This window comes from Phyllobates terribilis, unplaced genomic scaffold, assembly GCF_046119375.1.
Source record: "Phyllobates terribilis strain yellow unplaced genomic scaffold, ASM4611937v1 Scaffold_2__4_contigs__length_985480577, whole genome shotgun sequence".
NCBI classification, from domain to species: domain Eukaryota; kingdom Metazoa; phylum Chordata; class Amphibia; order Anura; family Dendrobatidae; genus Phyllobates; species Phyllobates terribilis.
Genome location: NW_027362762.1, coordinates 869,072,013 through 869,095,300, shown reverse-complemented (window position 1 = coordinate 869,095,300; position 23,288 = coordinate 869,072,013). Strand labels below are relative to the sequence as shown.

General features: G+C 44.5%; 1 protein-coding gene across 4 annotated transcripts in view; it reads right to left on the bottom strand.

Moving 5' to 3' along the window:
* Positions 1 to 23,288, bottom strand: part of ACE2 (angiotensin converting enzyme 2) — a 111,527-nt gene that overhangs the window by 9,034 nt on the left and 79,205 nt on the right. For 3 of the 4 annotated variants that reach the window (XM_073668059.1, XM_073668062.1, XM_073668061.1), the window contains 6 exons: positions 20,869 to 20,991; positions 20,604 to 20,782; positions 17,517 to 17,575; positions 15,446 to 15,546; positions 7,679 to 7,795; positions 7,269 to 7,463 (listed from right to left, as the gene is read on the bottom strand). In XM_073668059.1, coding sequence (XP_073524160.1) covers positions 7,269 to 7,463; positions 7,679 to 7,795; positions 15,446 to 15,546; positions 17,517 to 17,575; positions 20,604 to 20,782; positions 20,869 to 20,991 — 774 coding nt within the window. Of the gene's footprint in view, positions 1 to 7,264; positions 7,464 to 7,678; positions 7,796 to 15,445; positions 15,547 to 17,516; positions 17,576 to 20,603; positions 20,783 to 20,868; positions 20,992 to 23,288 lie in introns of those variants that run through there. The other variant, XM_073668060.1, reaches the window with a different exon arrangement.

The window sequence follows — 23,288 nt, the reverse complement described above, 5'->3', positions numbered from 1 at the left end:
AGCTATAATTATCCTTTCTGCCTGAGATTATAGTGTTAGCAACCAATACGTATTTTAGGATTATTATTGTTAGTAGTAGGTATATACAGTATATTTCTTAAAGGGAATCTATCAGCAGACTCAACCTTCCTAAGCCGCCTATATGGGCAGGCAGGTCATAGGAAGCTGAATAAAATGTTACCTTGATATCTGCAATCTGGTGTCTTATTCCTGAGAAATCCACATTTTTTAGTTTATCTTCAGTAAAAGAAAAACTTCACAGTGCTTTTAGAGCCTCATTTATTCAACCGTTGTGGAAAATTTCCTTGCAAAGCACAGCAAGTTGTGCTATCAACAGGGGCGTAAAAATCACTGTCACAGAGGGTATGATCGCAGGAGGTGGGCCCGCCGATGCAAGCCCCATTTTAAGCTGAAATGTATTGCAGCTCAGAGAACTACTGGCTCATTGTGCCACAATAGCTATAGTGGCTGTCGATCTATCAGATGAAGGCAGCTGACATTGGCGTGACCATCGTAGGTGGCACATGCCATACGCCGCACACGCCACTTGATACGGCAATGGAGGAGGAAGAGGATGTTACTCACCTCGGGAACAAGGAAAGGTAAGGAGAAATCGTTTATTTTTTTACGTTTAAATGTGAGGAGAGCACCGGGAGTGAGAACATTATTACAGGATGGGGGCCATTATTAAATAAAGGCCCCAGGACAGGGGCCATTACTACAGGATGGGGAACAATGCTATAGAATGAGGGATATTGTTACAGGATGGGGGCCATTACTACAGGATGGGGGACAATGCTACAGAATGAGGGATATTGTTACAGGATGTGGGCCATAACTACAGAATAGGTGTCAGGATGCGGGACATTATTACAGGACAGGTGACATTATTACAGGATTGGGAACATTATAACATGACGAAGGATATTATTACAGGATGGGGCCCAGGATGAAGGACATTATTATAGGACTAGATGGTGGCCCGATTTTAATGCATCGGGTATTCTAGAATTTGTATGCGGCCGACCGGGAGCAATCAGCAGAGCTGTGTTTAAATTTTGCGCCCAAATCGCTGATTGGTCGAGGTCGGCAACCGTGACCAATCAGCAAAGCGGTGTTTAAATTTGGCGGCAATATCGGTGATTGGTCGCGGGCGGCGTCCGCGACCAATCAGCGAGCCGTGTTAGTGAGGACTGGAGAGCGTGTTTAAATTTGACAACAAAATCGCTGATTAGTCGCGACCAATCAGCAGAGCGGTGTTTAAATTTGGCGCCAATACTGCTGATTGGTCGCGCCCGCCGGCCGCGACCAATCAGCAGAGCGATGCAGAGCTGTGTTTAAATTTGGCGCCAAAATCGCTGATTGGTCGCGGATGGCGGCCGCAACCAATCAGCAAAGCGGTGTTTAAATTTTGCGCCAAAATCGCTGATTGGTCGCGGGCGGCAGCCGCGACCAATCAGCGAACCGTGTTAGTGAGGACTGGAGAGCGTGTTTAAATTTGGCACCAAAATCGCTGATTAGTCGCGACCGCGACCAATCAGCAAAGAGGTGTTTAAATTTGGCGACAATACTGCTGATTGGTCGCGGCCGGCGACCGCGACCAATCAGCAGAGCGATGCAGAGCGGGGTTTAAATTTGGCGCCAAAATCGCTGATTGGTCGCGGCCGACAACCGCGACCAATCAGCAGAGCGGTGTTTAAATTTTGCGTCAATACTGCTGATTGATCTCGGCCAGCGACCGCGATCAATCAGCAGAGCGTTGCTTAAATTTGGCGCCAATCTCGTTCATTGGTCGCGGACTCCAGCCGCAACCAATCAGCAGAGCGTTGTTTAAATTTGGCGCCAATCTCGCTGATTGGACGCGTCCGGCATCCGCGACCAATCAGCAGAGCGTTGTTTAAATTTGGCGCCAAGCTCGCTGATTGGCGTCCGCGACCAATTAGCACAGCAGTGTTTAAATGTGGCGGCAAGATCGGTGATTGGTCGCGGCCGCTGTTTAAATGTGGTGCCCAAATCGGTGATTGGTCGCGGGCAGCGGCCGCGACCAATCAGCAGAGCGGTGTTTAACTTTAGCGCCAAGATCACTGATTGGTCGCGCTCTCCGCACGCGACCAATCAGCGAATTGTATTGGTGAGGAGCGGGGAGCGGAATCGTATTAGTGAGGACCGGGGAGCGCCGCTGCCTGTGCGGGTACTTCCGCTGCGATGAACCCGGGACATGAGCGGGCGCTCGGAGTAGAAGTATCCCGACCCGCAGCGCCGCTCCCCGGTCCTCCCTTCACACCCTAGCCGCTGATGTCCCCACAGTATCCGCAGGGTGTTACAAAGGTCCGGACATTTGTGTTAAAAATCGGTGATTGGTCGTTGGCGCTGCCCGTGACCAATCACCGATTTGGGCGCCAAATTTAAATATCGGCCGCGACCAATCACCGATCTTGGCGCCACATTTAAACACCGCTGTGCTGATTGGTCGCGGCCGATATTTAAATTTGGCGCCCAAATCGGTGATTGGTCGCGAGCAGCGCCAGCGACCAATCAGCGATTTTTAACACGAATGTCCGGACCTTTGTAACACCATGCGGATACTGTGGGGACATCAGCGGCTAGGGAGTGAAGGGAGGACCGGGGAGCGGCGCTGCGGGTCGGGATACTTCTGCTGCGAACGCCCGCTCATTTCCCAGGTTCTCGCAGCAGAAGTATACGCACAGGCAGCGGCGCTGACATACATGCGGCAAGGGTGTGAAGGGAGGACCGGGGAGCGGCGCTGACATCCAATTGGTCGCGGCTGCTATTTAAATGTGCCGCACAAATCGGTGATTGGTCGCTGTCTTGGCCCGTGACCAATCACTGATCTTGGCGCCAAAGTTAAACACTATTGTGCTGATTGGTCGCGGACGCTGCCCGCGACCAATCACCGATTTGGGCGCCAAATTTAAATATCGGCCGCGACCAATCACCGATCTTGGCTCCACATTTAAACACAGCTGTGCTAATCGATCGCGGCCGATATTTAAATTTGGCGCCCAAATCGGTGATTGGTCGCGGGCAGCGTCCGCGACCAATCAGCACAGCGGTGCTTAAGTTTTGCGCTAAGATCAGTGATTGGTCGGGTCCGAAGACCGCGACCAATCATCGAATCGTCTTGGTGAGGACCGGGGAGCGGCGCTGCCTGTGCGGGTACTTACGCTGCGAGAACCCGGGACATAGCGGGCGCTCGCAGCAGAAGTATCCCGACCCGCAGCGCCGCTCCCCGGTCCTCCCTTCCGCATGGAGGTCAGCGGCGCCGGCGGTCCTTGTGCTCCTACCGGCCGGGAGATCAGCGCCTCGCGCCGCTCATCTCCCGGCTGCATCTCTGTCCCGCAGATGGGTCCGGCGGTCGGGTTCCTTCTGCTGTTGCCGGCCAGGAGATGAGCGCCTCGCGGCACTCATCTCCCGGCTGCATCGCCGCTGAGCTCCGTCCCGCATATGAGCCGCTAACGACCGCCATCTTTTTTCAGAAATCCCGCGGCGCTGATTGGCCGCTGGCGGACCAATGAGCGACGCGGGATTTCCTGGACAGACAGACACACAGACACACAGACAGACAGACGGGATAAGAAGATTATATATATAGACTAGATGGTGGCCCGATTCGAACGCATCGGGTATTCTAGAATAGGTATGCGGCCGACGGGGCGCAATTAGCAGAGCGGCGTTTAAATTTGGCGCCCAAATCGCTGATTGTTCGCTTTAGGCAACCGCGACCAATCAGCAAAGCGGTGTTTAAAGTTGGCGGCAATATCGGTGATTGGTCGCGGGCGGCGGCCGCGACCAATCTGCGAACTGTGTTAGTGAGGACAGGAGAGTGTGTTTAAATTTGGCACCAAAATCGCTGATTAGTCGCGACCAATCAGCAGAGCGGTGTTTAAATTTGGCGCCAATACTGCTGATTGGTCGCGGCCGCCGACCGCGACCAATCAGCAGAGCGATACAGAGCGGGGTTTAAATTTGGCACCAAAATCACTGATTGGTCGCCGGCCGCGACCAATCAGCAGAGCGGTGTTTAAATTTGGCGCCAAAATCGCTGATTGGTCGAGGCCGCCGGCCGCGACCAATCAGCGGTTTTAGCGCAAAATTTGAACAACGCTCTGCTGATTGGTCGCGGCCGTCAGACGCGACTAATCAGCGACTTTGGGGCCAAATTTAAACCCCGCTCTGCATCGCTCTGCTGCTTGGTCGCGGTCGCCGGCCTCGACCAATCAGCAGAGCATTGTTTAAATTTGCCGCCAATCTCGCTGATTGGTCACGGATGGCGGCCGCGACCAATCAGCAGAGCGGTGTTTAAATTTGGCGCCAAAATCGCTGACTGGTCGCGGGCGGCGGCCGCGACCAATCAGCGAAGCGTGTTAGTGAGGAATGGAGAGCGTGTTTAAATTTGGCACCAAAATCGCTGATTAGTCGCGACCGCGACCAATCAGCAAAGACGTGTTTAAATTTGGCGACAATACTGCTGATTGGTTGCGGTCGCCGGCCACGACCAATCAGCAGAGCGATGCAGAGCGGGGTTTAAATTTGGCGCCAAAATCGCTGATTGGTCGCCGGCCGCGACCAATCAGCAGAGCATTGTTTAAATTTTGCGCCAATACTGCTGATTGGACGCATCTGGCGTCCGCGACTAATCAGCAGAGCGTTGTTTAAATTTGGCGCCAATCTCGCTCATTGGACGCATCTGGCGGCCGCGACCAATCAGCAGAGCGGTGTTTAACTTTTGCACCAAGATCACTGATTGGTCGCGTGCGGAGAGCGCGACCAATCGGTGAATCGTATTGGTGAGGAGCGGGGAGCAGAATCATATTAGTGAGGACCGGGGAGCGCCGCTGCCTGTGCGGATACTTCTGCTGCGAGAACCAGGGACATGAGCGACTGCTCGCAGCGCGGCTCCCCGGTCCTCCCTTCACACCCTAGCCGCTGATGTCCCCACAGTATCCGCATGGTGTTACAAAGGTCCGGACATTTGCGTTAAAAATCGCTGATTGGTCGCTGGCGCTGCCCGCGACCAATCACCAATTTGGGCGCCAAATTTAAATATCGGCCGCGACCAATCACCGATCTTGGCTCCACATTTAAATACCGCTGTGCTGATTGGTCGCCGACGCTGGGCGCGACCAATCACCGATTTTGGCGCCACATTTAAATATCGGGCTCGACCAATCAGTACAGCGGTGTTTAAATGTGGAGCCAAGATCGGTGATTGGTCGCGGCCAATATTTAAATTTGGCGCCCAAATCGGTGATTGGTCGCGTGCAGCGCCAGCGACCAATCAGCGATTTTTAACACAAATGTCCGGACCTTTGTAACACCATGCGGATACTGTGGGGACATCAGCGGCTAGGGTGTGAAGGGAGGACAGGGGAGCGGCGCTGCGGGTCGGGATACTTCTGCTCCGAGCGCCCGCTCATGTCCCGGGTTCTCGGAGTGGAAGTATCCGCACAGGCAGCGCCGCTGACATCCATGCGGCTAGGGTGTGAAGGGAGGACCGGGGAGCGGCGCTGACATCCAATTGGTCGCGGCCGCTATTTAAATGTACCGCACAAATCGGTGATTGGTCGCGGTCTTGGGCCGCGACCAATCACTGGTCTTGCGGCTAAAGTTAACCACTACTGTGCTGATTGGTCGCGGATGCTGCCCGCGACCAATCACCGATTTGGGCGCCAAATTTAAATATCGTCCGCGACCACTCACCGATCTTGGCTCCAGATTTAAACACCGCTGTGCTGATTGGTCGCGGCCGATATTTAAATTTGGCGCTCAAATCGGTGATTGGTCGTGGGCAGCGTCCGCGACCAATCAGCACAGCGATATTTAACTTTTGCGCTAAGATCAGTGATTGGTCGGGTCCGAAGACCGCGACCAATCATCGAATCGTCTTGGTGAGGACCGGGGAGCGGCGCTGCCTGTGCGGCTACTTCCGCTGCGAGAACCCGCAGCAGAAGTATCCCGACCCGCAGCGCTGCTCCCCGGTCCTCCCTTCCGCATGGAGGTCAGCGGCGCCGGCGGTCCTTCCGCTGCTACCGGCCGGGAGATGAGCGCCTTGCGTCGCTCATCTCCCGGCTGCATCTCCGTCCCGCAGATGGGTCCGGCGGTCGGGGTCCTTCTGCCGGTACCGGCCGGGAGATGAGCGCCTCGCGCCGGTCATCTCCCGGCTGCATCGCCACTCAGCTCCGTCCCGCAGATGAGCCGCTAACGGCCGCCATCTTTTTTCTGAAATCCCGCGGCGCTGATTGGCCGCTGGCGGACCAATGAGCGACGCTGGATTTCCTGGACAGACAGACAGACACACAGACAGACAGACGGGATAAGACAATTATATAGTAGATGGGTCCAGGATGGGGGACATTATTACAGGATAGGTGCCATGACAGAGGACATCAATACAGGATATAGGACATTGTTACAGGATAGGGACCAGGATGGAGAGGACCTTGTTATAGGGGCCAATAGATTGGACCAACATGCTGGTGGAGGCTCCGGTCAAAATTTTGCACTTTGGCCCATAAGACTTCAGTTACACCAATGGCTATAAACCTCTCTTTCTTTCTAATTCACAACAGGAAGTTGCCTTCATTGCCTTTTAAAAGGGATATCCAGCCTTGGGGTACAAGTGTGCAGTCACTTTATGTTGACTGAAGACTTGTAAATCTTGACAGTGTGCAAACTGCGCGCTGTCAGGATTCTCAGATGCCAGCGCCTGGAGCTGGAGATCATTTGATTGCAAGTATGCGATTTGCATACTCCCGGCCACATTCCGACTAGACGTATCCAGCCTCACTCAATTCACTTGTATTGAGCAAGGCCGCTTATATATACACTTGGCTCGTAACCACATGTATACAAATCTCATACTTGGGGTCTTGCACCCATCTGCTCCTGGCACCGAAGAATTCTGACAGTGTGCACTGTGAGGATTTACAAGTCTGCAATCACATGGAGTGACTGCAGACTTGTACCCCAAGGCCGAACAACCTCTCTTTCTGCTCTATCTAAATTCAATTGTATGGAGAGTAAAGCCTGCATGTGAATGAAGCTGATGAACACCACAGAACACTTAATGGTTAATTCTAGACTGGAAATATGATTTTATACTATGAAGGACATATTGTTAGAGGTTATTAATTGGAGATACACTTTGTGAAAAATAGTCAGAATAATAGGGTGCTGGAGGCCAGAAATGTAAATTTCCATACTTATTCCACTTTGTATAATGTACTCATATGATTTTTATAACTTACTTTTTCTTGTCCTTTTGGCCAAGCACAAGTAGAACAACCAGAGCAATAACTAGCAGGCCAGCAACTACACCGAAAACCACCAGCCACACTGAGAAAGACCCTTCACTGGGGGATGATAATGTTGGTGGGATACCCAGAAATTCCAAGGAGTCTTCATTGAGTAGGAAAGCACTATTGATTCTTCCTTTTGAAAACCTGTTCATAAAGTAGATTATTAGTAGGTCATAGAAATATATCTCTTTTAAACAAACCAGGGTCAATTAAAAGGTAGACATATGAGATAAAAAACCTTGCAAAACTAGAAAGCTTCCACCACCCACACTAATGGCCACGTGGGGATTGTCCTTGAAAGGGTAGGTGGAGGCCCATCATTAATCCAATCCTAAAACCAACTAAAAAATATTCTTTACCGAACAGCATCTTCCACTTCAGATTTCGGTATTATGTTTCCAATTTCTTGAGGCATCGTAACATAGAAATAGAAGGATATTCTTTCAGTCACTTGGAAAATATGGACATCCTCATCTCTATAAAAAAAATAAAAAAATAGGTATTAAATCAAATCACAATTTGATGGTGACATTTGAGAACCACATCTCTATTTCCTGAAATCCTTTCAGTAATACAGTATTATCTGAATCATAGTTGACATTAACGTGGCTGTCCTAGAACTTCCATAAGTTCAATGAAATAATAGAGGCTGATAGCAGTGCACAGTATAAGGCTGGTTTCACACGTCCGCATATTAGCAGTACCGGAAAAACCGGTACCGGAGATGTCCGTGTCCCGTGGGTCAGTGTGTGTTTTACGTGTTGCATCCATGTGTGGCCCGTGTGCCACATCAGTATCACACATACCGGTGCCTGGGAATCGTACTGTTTTCAAATGCCGGTGCTGAACACTCATCATGGTTCCCTGACGGCGCTGTGATCAGCAACAGCAGGGACAATGTCTCACGCTGTGATCATTGTCTCACGCTGAACACACACGGATGTCATCAGTGTGACACGTACAGGTGCCTGGGAATCAGCGGTACAATTAGCGCTGTTCCCAAGCGCCGGATTCTGCCCTCATCTTTGTTCCTTGCTCGCGCGGTGATTAGCACGGGCAAGAGTCAATGTTGGGAGTAGTAGTCTGCTCCCGCAGTGTCTCTGTGTAAAAATAAGAATAAAATAATAAAATCTGTATACTCACCTGTCCCCTGCTTTAATCCTCTGACTGCTGATGTCGAGGAGCCAGGGAGAATGAGCCGCTCCATCAAGCAGTGCCCTGCACTGAGCAGAGCTCACTGAGTAACAGGACACCGATCCTGAGCTCAGCGCAGCTCCGGGGCCACTCACTCGAGCGTCTCAGTCTCCCCGGCTCCTTGGCGTCAGAGGTCAGAGGATTACAGTGGGGGACATCTCCGGACAGGTGAGTATAAGGCTTTTATTCTTATTTTCACACAGGAATACTGCAGGAAAAGACTACTACTCCCAACATTGTCTCTTGCTCGTGCTGATCACAAAGGAACAATGAGGACGGCAGCGTTCAGCACCCAGCGCTTGGAACAGCGCTCACTGTACACTGATTCCCAGGCACCGGTACGTGTGATCCTGATGCGACACACGGGCGGTACACGGTTGCCACACGTATGACACACGGGACAGGGATATCTCCGGTTTTTCCGGTACTGGAATTATACAGAAGTGTGAAACCGCCCTAAATCTGTAGGGTGTCTGGGATTACATCCATGAAAAGTTGATCATTTTTTTCCATGTGTCAACCAATTTGCATCTAATTTTTTCTGTCTTGTTTTTAAAAACTGAAGGAGGTAAAAATTTTCTGACTTTATTTTTAACCATTGACACATAGCAAAGAGTCATTTCAAAACAAATGAAAAATGTTTTTCATTATTTTTTGATGGAGACCCATAGACAATCTGGAAATTGAGTCCATGCCGGCACCGTGAAACTTAAAGAATAGACTTACAAACCTGTTCATAAAAAAACAAAAGTGTTAATTGTTTGATTAAACTCTGTGGGTCAGTGTGCTGTCTGTTTTAACCCCTTCACAACCCTGGGATTTTCAGTTTTTGCATTTTCGTTTTTTGCTCCCCGAGCCATAGCGTTTTTATTTTTTGGTCAATATGGTCATGTAAGGGCTTATTTTTTGCGTGACGAGTTGTACGTTTGAACGATATTACTGGTTTTACCATATCGTGTACGGGAAAACGGGAAAAAAATTCCAAGTGCGGTGAAATTGCAAAAAAAGTGCAATACCACAGATGTTCTTTTCTTAGTTCTTTTACCACGTTCACTGAATGCTAAAACTGACCTGCCATTCTTATTCTCCAGGTCATTTCGAGTTCGTAGACACCAAACATGTATAGGTTCTATTTTATTTAAGTGGTGTAAAAAAATTTGCTAAGTTTGCTAAAAAAAAAAAAATGCCGCCATTTTCCAAGACCCGTAGCGTCTCCATTTTTCGGGATCTGGGGCCGGGTGAGGGCTTATTTTTTTGCGAGATGAGCTAATGTTATCATTGATCCCATTTTGGGTAGATCCGATGTTTTAATTGCCCGTTATTGCATTTTATTGCAATGTTGCGGCGACCAAAAAACATAATTCTGGCGTTTAGAATTTTTTTCTCGTTACGCCATTTACCGATCGGATTAATTCTTTTTTTACATTGCTAGATCAGGCGATTCTGAACGCGGCAATACCAAATATGTGTATGTGTTTTTTTTTTTATTATTATTATTTTATTTTGAATGGGGCGAAAGGGGGGTGATTTTAAAAACTTTTATATTTTTTTAATTTTTTCAATATTTTTAAAAACATTTTTTTTTTCACTTTTTGCTTGCTTCAATAGTCTCCATAGGAGACTAGAAGCAGCACTTGTCTGATCGCCTCTGCTACATACAGATGATCAGCAGATCACCTGTATGTGGCAGAAATGGTCCTGCGCTATGAGGGCCGACCACTAGGTGGCGCTCATAGCGATCAGCACATGACAACTACTAGAGTCTGCTGCAGACCCAGGGTTGACATGCCCAAGCATCAGTGACCCGCGATCACGCGACGGGGTCACCGATGGGCAGGGTAAGTGGCGCGCTTCCGGCGCGGCGATGTTAAATGCCGCTGTCAGAGATTGACAGCGGCATTTAACATGTTAACAGCCGCGGGTTGATCGCGATTCCACCCGTGGCTGTTGCGGGCACATGTCAGCTGTAATAATCAGCTGACATGTGCCCGGTTCAGTGTGGGCTCAGCGCCGGAGCACGCGCTGAACAGGGGTGACAGCCTGGTGCATACTAATATGCCACAGGCTGTAAAGTGGTTAAAGAGAACCTGTCAAGTGAAAAAACATTATTTACCTGCAGATATGAGGTTAATCTGCAGGTTAATAGCATTCTGAACCTGCCCAAAGCCGCCCTTAGACCCCTGCTGCCGGGAGAAAATGAACTTTATTCATACCGGCAGAGTTCAGTCTCAGTCATGGGGGTGGTGCCAGTGCGGGTTCAGTCATAATTCTGTGCATGGAGAGCAGCGGATGTAACCGCCCCCCCACGGCACTGACTGACGGCTGGCTTTAATGCTGAGCTGCTGTCAATCAGTGCTGGGGATGCGGTTTAAGCCGCCGTGCTCTATACACTAAGCAGTGACTGAACCCGCGCTGGCCCCACCCCAGTGACTGAAACCGGAATGCTGCCTGAAGAAATACAGTTCACTTTCTCCCAGCAGCAGGGGTTTAAGTGCCGGTGCCGGGCAGGGTCAGAACGCTATTAACCTGCAGATTAACCCCATATCTGCAGGTTAATAGCGTTTTTTCACATGACATGTTCCCTTTAACAGCACATAGATGACATGTGAACATAACCTTGTCCTTTTACATATTTTTTTCCTGTACATATGTTGTTCTTTTGATTATTTTTTAGCAGTTTTTAAAATTGGATCACTTTTGTTTTTTTTTTCTGACATATACACTACCGTTCAAAAGTTTGGGGTCAGCCAGACAATTTTGTGTTTTCCATGAAAACTCATACTTTTATTTACCAAATGAGTTGCAAAATGAATAGAAAATATAGTCCAGACATTGACAAGGTTAGAAATAATGATTTTTATTAGAAAGAATAATTTTCTCCTTCAAACTTTGCTTTCGTTAAAGAATGCTCCCTTTGTAGCAATTCCAGCATTGCAGACCTTTGGCATTCTAGCTGTTAATTTGCTGAGGTAATCTTCAGAAATTTCCCCCCATGCTTCCTGAAGCCCCTCACACAAGTTGGATTGGCTTGATGGGCACTTTTTGCGTACCATACGGTCAAGCTGCTCCCACAACAGCTCAATGGGGTTGAGATCTGGTGACTGCGCTGGCCACTCCATTACAGATAGAATACCAGCTGCCTGCTTCTTCCCTAAATAGTTCATGCATAATTTGGAGGTGTGCTTTGGGACATTGTCCTGTTGTAGGATGAAATTGGCTGCAATCAAGCGCTGTCCACAGGGTATGGCATGGCGTTACAAAATGGAGTGATAGCCTTCCTTATTCAAAATCCCATTTACCTTGTACAAATCTCCCACTTTACCAGCACCAAAGCAACCCCAGACCATCACATTACCTCCACCAATGCTTGACAGATGGTATCAGGCACTCTTCCAGCATCTTTTCAGTTGTTATGCCTCTCACAAATGTTCTTCTGTGTGATCCAAACACCTCAAACTTTGATTCGTCTGTCCATAAAACTTTTTTCCAATCTTCCTCTGTAAAATGTCTGTGTTCTTTTGCCCATATTAATCTTTTCCTTTTATTAGTCAGTCTCAGATACGGCTTTTTCTTTGCCACTTTACCCTGAAGGCCAGCACCACGGAGTCGCCTCTTCACTGTAGACGTTGACACTGGCGTTTTGCGTATACTATTTAATGAAGCTGCCAGTTGAGGAGCTGTGAGGTGTCGATTTCTCAAACTAGAGACTCTAATGTACTTGTCTTGTTGCTCAGTTGTGCAGCGGGGCCTCCCACTTCTCTTTCTACTCTGGTTAGAGCCTGTTTGTGCTCTCTTCTGAAGGGAGTAGTACACACCGTTGTAGGAAATCTTCAGTTTCTTGGCAATTTCTCGCATGGAATAGCCTTCATTTTTAAGAACAAGAATAGACTGTCGAGTTTCATATGAAAGTTCTCTTTTTCTGGCCATTTTGAGAGTTTCATAGAACAAACAAATGTAATGCTCCAGATTCTCAACTAGCTCAAAGGACGGTCAATTTTATAGCTTCTCAAATCAGCCAAACCATTTTCAGCTGGGCTAACATACTTGTTCAAGGGTTTTCTAAACATCCATTAGCCTTCTTACACAGTAAGCAAACACAATGTACCATTAAAACACTGGAGTGGTGGTTGTTGGAAATGGGCCTCTATCCACCTATGTAGATATTGCAATAAAATCAAGACGTTTGCAGCTAGAATAGTCATTTACCACATTAACAATGTATAGAGTGTATTTCTGATTCATTTAATGTTAACTTCATTGAAAAAAAAAGTGCTTTTCTTTAAAAAATAATGAAATTTCTAAATGACCCCAAACTTTTGAACGGTAGTGTAGGTCCCTCAAAGTCACTTCAAAACTGAATAGCTCTGTAAACACATTGATTTTGTAAATTTTGCTGAAAAAAAAGAAGAAAATTGCTACTAATCTTTTAACCCTTGAACATCCTAACAAAATAAAAGGGCATTTCAAAAATGTTGCTGATGTAAAGTAGACATACAGTGGTGGCTAAAAGTATTGGCACCCCTGCAATTCTGTCAGATAATACTCAGTTTCTTCCTGAAAATGATTGCAATCACAAATTCTTTGGTATTATTATCTTCATTTAATTTGGGTTGCAAGGAAAAAACACAAAAGAGAATGAAGCAAAAATCAAATCATTGATCATTTCACAAAAAACTCCAAAAATGGGCCAGACAAAAGTATTGGCACCCTCAGCCTAATACTTGGTTGCACAACCTTTAGCCAAAATAACTGCGAACAACCGCTTCCGGTAACCATCAATGAGTTTCTTACAATGCTCTGCTGGAATTGTAGACCATTCTTCTTTGGCAAACTGCTCCAGGTCCCTGATATTTGATGGGTGCCTTCTCCAAACTGCCATTTTGAGATCTCTCCACAGGTGTTCTATGGGATTCAGGTCTGGACTCATTGCTGGCCACCTTAGAAGTCTCCAGTGCTTTCTCTCAAACCATTTTATAGGCTTTTGTGTTTTTGGTCATTGTCCTGCTGGAAGACCCATGACCTCTGAGGGAGACCCAGCTTTCTCACACTGGGCCCTACATTATGCTGCAAAATTTGTTGGTAGTCTTCAGACTTCATAATGCCATGCACACGGTCAAGCAGTCCAGTGCCAGAGGCAGCAAAGCAACCCCAAAACATCAGGGAACCTCCGCCATGTTTGACTGTACACTCTATGTTGATGCTTTTTCCCAAAAAGCTCTACTTTTGTCTCATCTGACCAGAGAACATTCTTTCAAAACGTTTTAGGCTTTCTCAGGTAAGTTTTGGCAAACTCCAGACTGGCTTTTTTATGTCTCGGGGTAAGAAGTGGGGTCTTCCTAGGTATCCTACCATACAGTCCCTTTTCTTTCAGACGCCGACGGATAGTACGGGTTGACACTGTTGTACCCTCGGACTGCAGGGCAGCTTGAACTTGTTTGGATGTTAGTCGAGGTTCTTTATCCACCATCCGCACAATCTTGCGTTGAAATCTCTCATCAATTTTTCTTTTCCGTCCACATCTAGGGAGGTTAGCCACAGTGCCATGGGCTTTAAACTTCTTGATGACACTGCGCATGGAAGACACAGGAACATTCAGGTCTTTGGAAATGGACTTGTAGCCTTGAGATTGCTCATGCTTCCTCACAATTTGGTTTCTCAAGTCCTCAGACAGTTCTTTGGTCTTCTTTCTTTTCTCCATGCTCAATGTGGTACACACAAGGACACAGGACAGAGGTTGAGTCAACTTTAATCCATGTTAACTGGCTGCAAGTGTGATTTAGTTATTGCCAACACCTGTTAGGTGCCACAGGTAAGTTACAGGTGCTGTTAATTACACGAATTAGAGAAGCATCACATGATTTTTCAAACAGTGCCAATACTTTTGTCCACCCCCTTTTTTAGGTTTGGTGTGGAATTGTATCCAATTTGGCTTTATGACTATTTTTTTGTGTTTTTTCATTGAAGACAAATTAAATGAAGATAATAATACCAAAGAATTTGTGATTGCAATCATTTTCAGGAAGAAACTGAGTATTATCTGACAGAATTGCAGGGGTGCCAATACTTTTGGCCACCACTGTATGTCAATAAACTATTTTGTCTGGTAATCTGTTATAAGGGCATAAAAATTTAAAGTTTGAAAATTGCTAATTTTGCAAAATTTATGCCAAATTTCCAATATTTTCATAGATAATTGCAAAATTTTATAGACCTAAATTCACCACTAACATAAAGTACAATGTTTCACCAAACAACAATATCCGAATTGTTGGGATTGGAAGAAGCATTCCAAACTTATAAGGCTATGTGCCCACGATTAGGCTATTGCAGCCCTTTGCACACAGTGTATTTTCACTGCGTCCGATCAGGCAGGTAAATCCACATGTGTTCATTGAACACATGTGGAGTTACCACTCGCTATACATTCTATTGGGAAAATTTCTGTTGTGGAGACTAACGTCTCCGCAACACAAATTGTAGTTCTGCAGCTTGTAAAGCCACGCCGCCGGTGAGTTTACGCGCCATCAAATAGAAACATAGTGGGCATGGGATTTCTATAAATCCAATCACTGTGCTTCTAATTTAGAACGCAGCGTTTTGGATGCAGCGAAGGTGAGCTTTGTTCAAAACGCTGCAAATACAGATCTTGGGCATGTACCCTTACTGACAAGAAGGTGAAAACAGTCCTCAGCGGTAAGGGATTAAAGAATGTGAGTAATCCAAATATAGATAGTTTTTTGGTGATTAAAATTAATTTAGGTTTCACAACAATGTCCAAATGAGAGAAGATTCTGTAAAATGGAACCAGATCTGAAAGCAGTCTTAGTGAATGGACCACTGAACTTTTTCACTTTGATCACTGTACTACCAGTATATATATAGGATACAACTTGCAAGAAGTTAGCCCAAAAAAAGAGGTGAAAAATACTTACGAAAATTCTGCCACCAGTCTTTTCTTTGTATTATAGTACTTTGACATGGCATAAGCAATTGTCGACCTGAACAAATTCAGTTCACTGCTGTCCCAAGTGTACTGTCAAAGTAAAGGGTTGTACAAAATTACAAATACATTGCTGTTTTACAGAAACGATACTAAACCCACCAATGTATCCAGTATTCAGCTTAAGGCCATGTTCACACATTCAATATTTGGTCAGTAATTTACATCAATATTTGTAAACCAAAACCAGGAGTGGGTGAAAAATGCAGAAGTGGTGACGTGTTTCTATTATACTTTTCCTCTGATTGTTCCATTCCTAGTCTTGTCTATGTGAAAATGTTAAGGTCCATCTAAATGGGATTTTGGACTGTTAACTATATACAAGTCGATGGGCTGTTTATATGGGATAGGTACACACAGGCCAAAAAAAATTCATGGGAACAGAACCGTTGTTTGTACAGTTGTTCTGCGTCCATACAGCTGCATATTACCGGCAGCACATGTGGGACGGTGCGCTGCTACCAGGATTTTTATGCTCAGATAAACAATCCAACAATTTGATGAATGAGCGTTTTGCTTGTATTTTCGGTGATTTCTGGCATCTTTATGTAGGGCGATAATTGGGAACAAGCATTATCATGGCAGCTCATCTGACAATCACCTTTAATCTGTGCTTGGCTAGGACACAAGACTATATGGATCAGTTTGGATACCGACCGATGATCGGCAGTCAGAGTTTCTGATATTTATTTCATAACATGGATGTCTGATTATTATATTTAAGGGCTGTGGAGTCGGAGTCGTGCAGTCGGTGTCCATTTAGGTGGAGTCGGTATAAAATGGATGGACTCCGACAGCACAAATATATAATAATTGGGTACAGTAGTACAATGCAGGATGTGCCATAAATGTTTTCATAAGAATTTGGGAAAGTTATGAAATGTCCTATAAATGTCTGTTCTGTTCCTGATCTAAGGATCTCGGCTTTTAGTTGAGATGAATCTGTGCTGCACTTTATGTACACGCTCAGTATTGAGGCCGGGCTGTGGAGTCAGAGTCTGAGTAGGAAGTCAGGGAAATTGAGGAGTCAGAATCGGAGATTTGGCTTACCGACTCCACAGCTCTGCTTTTGTCCTTTATTTAATGTTGTAGATTGATCTTTTAGGATATGTTCACACGCAGTGTTTTTGCTGAATTTTTTTCTGAAGTCAAAACCTGCTCTCTTGGCAGTAACATTGATGTGTTCAAAACGCCCATTTTGCGTTGTTCAAAACGCCCATTTTGCGGTATTCAAAAAGCCCATTTTGCGGTGTTCAAAAAGCCCATTTTGCGGTGTTCAAAACGCCCATTTTGTGACGTTTTTGCTGAATTGTTCATGGCATTTGTACTGTGTTTTTGACTCATTTTTTTTCTGTATTTTTAGGTACGGATTACATGTGTGCTTTGTCAACAGTACATGTTTAATAAAGTTAGTTTCATGCACCAAAACAGCTTCTAAAACATTGTGAAAATGTTTGTTGCGTTTTTTTCAGCATTTTTTTTCACTTTCTCATTGATTTCCATGAGTGAAAAAATGCTGTAAAAATGCTGAAAGAATTGACACGCTGCAGATTTAAAAAACACTGCAGTTCTCAAATTCACTCATTTCAAAATACCAAGCGTGTGCAGGAGATTTCTGAAATCTTATAGCTTTTGCTGGTACTGTAAAAATCAGCTTTTAATTTGCTGAATAAAACAATAAAACGCTGCAAAAGTGCTTCATGTGAATATACCCTTAGATTGCTTTGCATGAATTTTTAGGGCATTATTGTATTTTTGTACTTTTAACTACAAAAATACACATTAAGCTCTTGCCCAATTTTAATGTCTAGATTTGTGTATCAATTCAAGCAACCAAACCCCACATCTCCATTATACATCAATAGTAATAAAACACTATGAGACATTTTTTACTTTAAGTTAAATTAAGCTGAATTTTTCTACATTAAGTTCATCACCATCTCAGGACATTACACATTAGTATATAAAAAAAATCCCAGATCAAGTTCTTATTTTGCTCTTACCGCTTTATCTCCCAGTCCTGCTTTCAGGCTGATCCTCACTTTGATTGAATTCTCCGAGTCTAAAAATTGGAAAGTAGAAAAAGATTTTAGGAACAGTTTTCATTTAATTTACCAGGATGATAAATGTGTTCTTAAAGGGAATCTGTCATCATAAAATGGCCTATTGATTAAATCAGGTTTTAGTGTTAATTGTATTTTTTGTACAGAGGACCTTTCACCAAATTTTTCATGTTGAGCTGGACACACAATGTAATAGCGGCTTCAGAGCGGAATAAAACTTTTTTTTTTTTTACTTTTTCCTCTCCGTTGCGGAGATATTAGCAATCAAAGTAGTTGGTACCCAATGAGTTAACTTTTGGGTGTTATCAGATAGTAACTCATGCAGGGAGATGTACACACCCTCAATTAAAACACCCACTTAGTGTTAATTAAAGTTAACTCATTAGGTGCCAAATACTTTGATTGCTAATATCTGCGCAACAAAGATGTAAAATTTAAAAAAGTTTTATTCCGCTCTGCAGCCATTATTGCATTTTGTGACCAGTTTAACATGTTACAATTTGTGAAAGGCCCTCTTTAGTTAAAACAATATGATAATGTATTTTGTCAATTTACAATATCACTATCGGTATAAAAATAAAATAAAAAGATAATAAATAAGAATATGCATACATATATATATATATATATATATATATATATATATATATATACAGTGCCTTGTGAAAGTATTTGGCCCCCTTGAACTTTTCTACCTTTTGCCACATTTCTGGCTTCAAACATAAAGATATAAAATTCTAATTTTTTTGGGAAGAATCAACAACAAGTGGGACACAATCGTGAAGTGGAACGAAATTTATTGGATATTTTAAACTTCTTTAAAAAATTAAAAACTGAAAAGTGGGGCGTGCAATATTATTCGGCCCCTTTACTTTCAGTGCAGCAAACTCACTCCAGAAGTTCAGTGAGGATCTCTGAATGATCCAATGTTGTCCTAAATGACTGGTAATGATAAATAGAATCCACCTGTGTGTAATCAAGTCTCCGTATAAATGCACCTGGTCTGTGATAGTCTCAGGGTTCTGTTTCAAGTGCAGAGAGCATCATGAAGACCAAGGAACACACCAGGCAGGTCCGAGATACTGTTGTGGCGAAGTTTAAAGCCGGATTTGGATACAAAGAGATTTCCCAAGTTTTAAACATGTCAAGGAGCACTGTGCAAGCGATCATATTGAATGGAAGGAGTATCAGACGACTGCAAATCTACCAAGACCCGGCTGTCCCTCTAAACTTTCATCTCGAACAAGGAGAAGACAGATCAGAGATGCAGCCAAAAGGCCCATGATCACTCTGGATGAACTGCAGAGAGATCTACGCTGAGGTGGGAGAGTCAGTCCATAGGACAGCAATCAGTCGTACACTGCACAAATCTGGCCTTTATGGAAGAGTGGCAAGAAGAAAGCCATTTCTCAAAGATATCCATAAAAAGTCTCATTTGAAGTTTGCCACAAGCCACCTGGGAGACACACTAAACATGTGGAATAAGGTGCTCTGGTCAGATGAAACCAAATTGAACTTTTTGGTCACAATGCAAAACAATATGTTTGGCGTAAAAGCAACACAGCTCATCACCCTCAAAACACCATCCCCACTGTCAAACATGGTGGTGGCAGCATCATGGTTTGGGCCTGCTTTTCTTCAGCAGGGACAGGGAAGATGGTTAAAATTGATGGGAAGATGGACAGAGCCAAATACAGGACCATTCTGGAAGAAAACCTGTTGGAGTCTGCAAAATACCTGAGACTGGGACAGAGATTTATCTTCCAACAAGACAATGATCCCAAACATAAATTAATGGAATGGTTCAAAAATAAACGTATGCAGGTGTTAGAATGGCCAAGTCAAAGTCCAGACCTGAATCCAATCGAGAATCTGTGGAAAGAGCTGAAAACTGCTGTTCACAAATGCTCTCCATCCAACCTCACTGAGCTCGAGCTGTTTTGCAAGGAAGAATGGGCAAGAATTTCAGCCCCTAGATGTGCAAAACTGATAGGGACATACCCCAAGCGATTTGCAGCTGTAATCGCAGCAAAAGGTGGCACTACAAAGTATTAACTCAAGGGGGCCGAATAATATTGCACGCCTCACTTTTCAGTTTTTAATTTTTTTAAAAAGTTTAAAATATCCAATAAATTTCATTCCACTTCACGATTGTGTCCCACTTGTTGTTGATTCTTCCCCAAAAATTAGAATTTTATATCTTTATGTTTGAAGCCAGAAATGTGGCAAAAGGTAGAAAAGTTCAAGGGGGCCATATACTTTCACAAGGCACTGTATATACTGCAATTTTTCCAATTGGCCACTAAGCCAAATACTAGACTCACACTTCCTGTTCTGTACTAAAGACTTTTCAGCAGTCTCATTATCATCACAGCCAGGATTACAATGAAAAAATAACATCTCTGTATACAGTAGATAACACAGTATTCACTAGTTACTAGGTGATGTCACAGCTCATCTCCTCACTTCCCCAAACAATGACTTTTGCCAACATTAATTATTAATTTCCGCAGCGCTTTACAGAAATTATCATCACTGTCCCCATAGGGACTCATAATTTAATGATCTAATCTGTATGTTTTTGGAATGTGGGAGAAAATCTGTGAATCTAGAGGAATCCCATGCAAACACTGGGAGAACATATAAGATTTTAACCCAGGACCCCAGTGCTGAAAAGCAACTGTGCTAATAACCACTGAGCCACCGTGCTGCCCATGATAGTGATGTGAAAAATAAAAACATTATTACATTTATTTTTTTAAGCACTTTACATTTAACATAAAATCCTTATTGATCAATAGATCATTTCCTGCCTATACATTCCTTTTTATCTGCCGGTTATCGACAATGATGGGCTGACCTATAATGGGCTGATCAAAAGTAAAATCTAATGGTACTGGTGAAGTCATCACTTTATAAGAAATATAGCCTATTACATACACAGCTGCTGCACTGCAACATGGACTTTGTTTAGTCCTGAACTCAACAAATAAGAAATAAAATAAATAAGAAATAAAATGGATTTACATGGGTCCCACTTTGTGTTCCAGCCAACGTTTCTATTATTATCTTTATTATCTTTTTGCAACCATTCATACAATGTCTGAAAATAGTTGAGCAGTGGCTGAGCGTCCAGCCTCGTTCCCCCTGTAATACTCTCCAGAGCTTTAGTCCAAGGACTCGAGTTTCCTAGTTCCAGCATGGACCTGTGAAGAAGTACATTGCTGGTGAATACACAAACACATTGTCAGAAAATAATAACAGTTTTTGTCCATACTGTATGTCACTTTACCGCAATTTTTGCCCTGCAGCTGTAGAGTTAGTAATGTCACATGTGTGAAGAGGACCTGCATGATTGGCGGCCTTACAAAGTGCGTCCTGGAACTGGAACTGGTATATAGTCCGGGTGTAGTATCTGCAGGACAAGCAAAAGGGAAATCACACTATGGATTAAGATACTGTGATCCATACTGTGCTGTAAAAGGTCATCTTCTTGCATCTTCTATCTCAGCCCTGCTACTCTACTCAGACGGGGTTGGCCAACCATAAGAATTTATCACCACAGGACAGGTGATAAGTGTCCTGTCACTGAAGATCCTACTGCTTGACCCCTATCCAATCCTGAGAATTGGTCACTGAAGTCAAACCTTTCGAATGGCATGGAGGTTGAGCATGCCCTCATTGGGCTATGAGTTGGATGGACGAAGATAGCTGAGCGGTCTAAGCAGCTATCACAACCAGTCCCATAAACAAAAAGCGTAGTGGTAGTATGTACATATGACCATTGTACCATTCAAATGAGGCACTGCACTGTCCTGGTTGGGTCCCGTCAGTGAGCGTCTCATCAGTCAGTTCCCAGCAACTTATCACCTATCAACTCCTATAACTCTATTACTAGTCAGTTTGACTTTCAGAATGAGGAACGAAATAAGGATGAAAGTCAGGAGATTGTCCTACATAATCCTCCTTACCTTTAAAACCAGTCAATCATGTAAAAATGGTGAGGTTCCAAATGGGGCAAGAACTGGAAATATAGCTATTGTCTGGAGGGAGGCACCCAACCCAGCCTCCAAAATCTCACCAGTGTGGATCACTATTAGTGTTGAGCGAGCATGCTCGGCACTGCTCATTACTCGCCCGAGCATCATGCTACTCGGGATGTTCGGCGAGCACCGAGCATTTCCAGGTTACTCGGGCGGGAGCTCGGGTCTCCGCCCTGCATGTTTGGCGCTCTTTACAGAGCCAATGAACATGCAGGGATTGCCAGCCAGTCACTGTAATGCCGCAACCATGTTGTTTGTGGGCATTACAGTGATTGGCTGGCCGCACAGCGTCACCTCGAGTATTTAAAACCGGGCGCCACCATCTTGGACACAGTCGCTCCGGATCAGCCAGTGTAGGGTCAGTGCTGCTGAGCTAGGGAGAGATATATAGTGCGAAATAGGTAGTGTAGGGTCTCTAAAGCTTGCCAAATCAAACAAACAGTCCTTCTCAGGACTAATATCCATCCCAGATATCAGGCAGGCAGGCTGTATAGGAGACGCAGTGGTTATACCAGCAAACGCTGCATTACAGTCCTGTGTGCTCCTGTTGGTCAAATTGTTAGACTTATCACCCCGGTCTCAGGGGCCAGGAAAAATTGTTTTGTTTTTTTTCATCTAAATCCTGTATTTTTTTTTTTCCCTCAGTCAGACTGTCCAAATACGCGTCTTATTAACCTTTTGGTATTCCCCCCCCAAAAAAAAAAATTGAGTGTGTCTGTGACTGTTCAGACACCAATATATCTGTTTAAAAGAGTCTGGTGTAGGCCAGAAAAATAGAACTGTGGTTTTGCAGTTCCACGGGTCAAATCTCTGTATTATCCTGTTTTTGGCATTTTTTGCCGTAAAAAAAAACTGTAATAGTGTCTCCCTGACTGGTCAGACACCAATATAGCTGTTTAAAAGATTCTGGTGTACGCCACATAACTATAACTGTGGTTTTGCAGTTCCACGGGTCAAATCTCTGTATTATCCTGCTTGTGGCATTTTTTGCCGTACAAAAAAAACTGTAATAGTGTCTCCCTGACTGGTTAGACACCAATATATCTGTTTAAAAGAGTCTGGTGTACGCCACATAACTATAACTGTGGTTTTGCAGTTCCACAGGTCAAATCTCTGTATTATCCTGCTTTTTGCATTTTTTGCCGTAAAAACAACAGTAATAGTGTCTCCCTGACAGTTCAGACCCCAATATATCTGTTTAAAAGAGTCTGGTGTAGGCCAGAAAAATAGAACTGTGGTTTTGCAGTTCCACGGGTCAAATCTCTGTATTATCCTGCTTTTGGCATTTTTTGCCGTACAAAAAAAACTGTAATAGTGTCTCCCTGACTGGTTAGACACCAATATATCTGTTTAAAAGAGTCTGGTGTACGACACATAACTATAACTGTGGTTTTGCAGTTCCATGGGTCAAATCTCTGTATTATCCTGCTTTTGGCATTTTTTGCCATAAAAAAAAACTGTAATAGTGTCTCCTTGACTGGTCAGACACCAATATATCTGTTTAAAAGAGTCTGGTGTACGCCACATAACTATAACTGTGGTTTTGCAGTTCCACGGGTCAAATCTCTGTATTCTCCTGCTTTTTGCATTTTTTGCCGTAAAAAAGAAACAGTTATAGTGTCTCCCTGACTGTTCAGACACCAATATATCTGTTTAAAAGAGTCTGGTG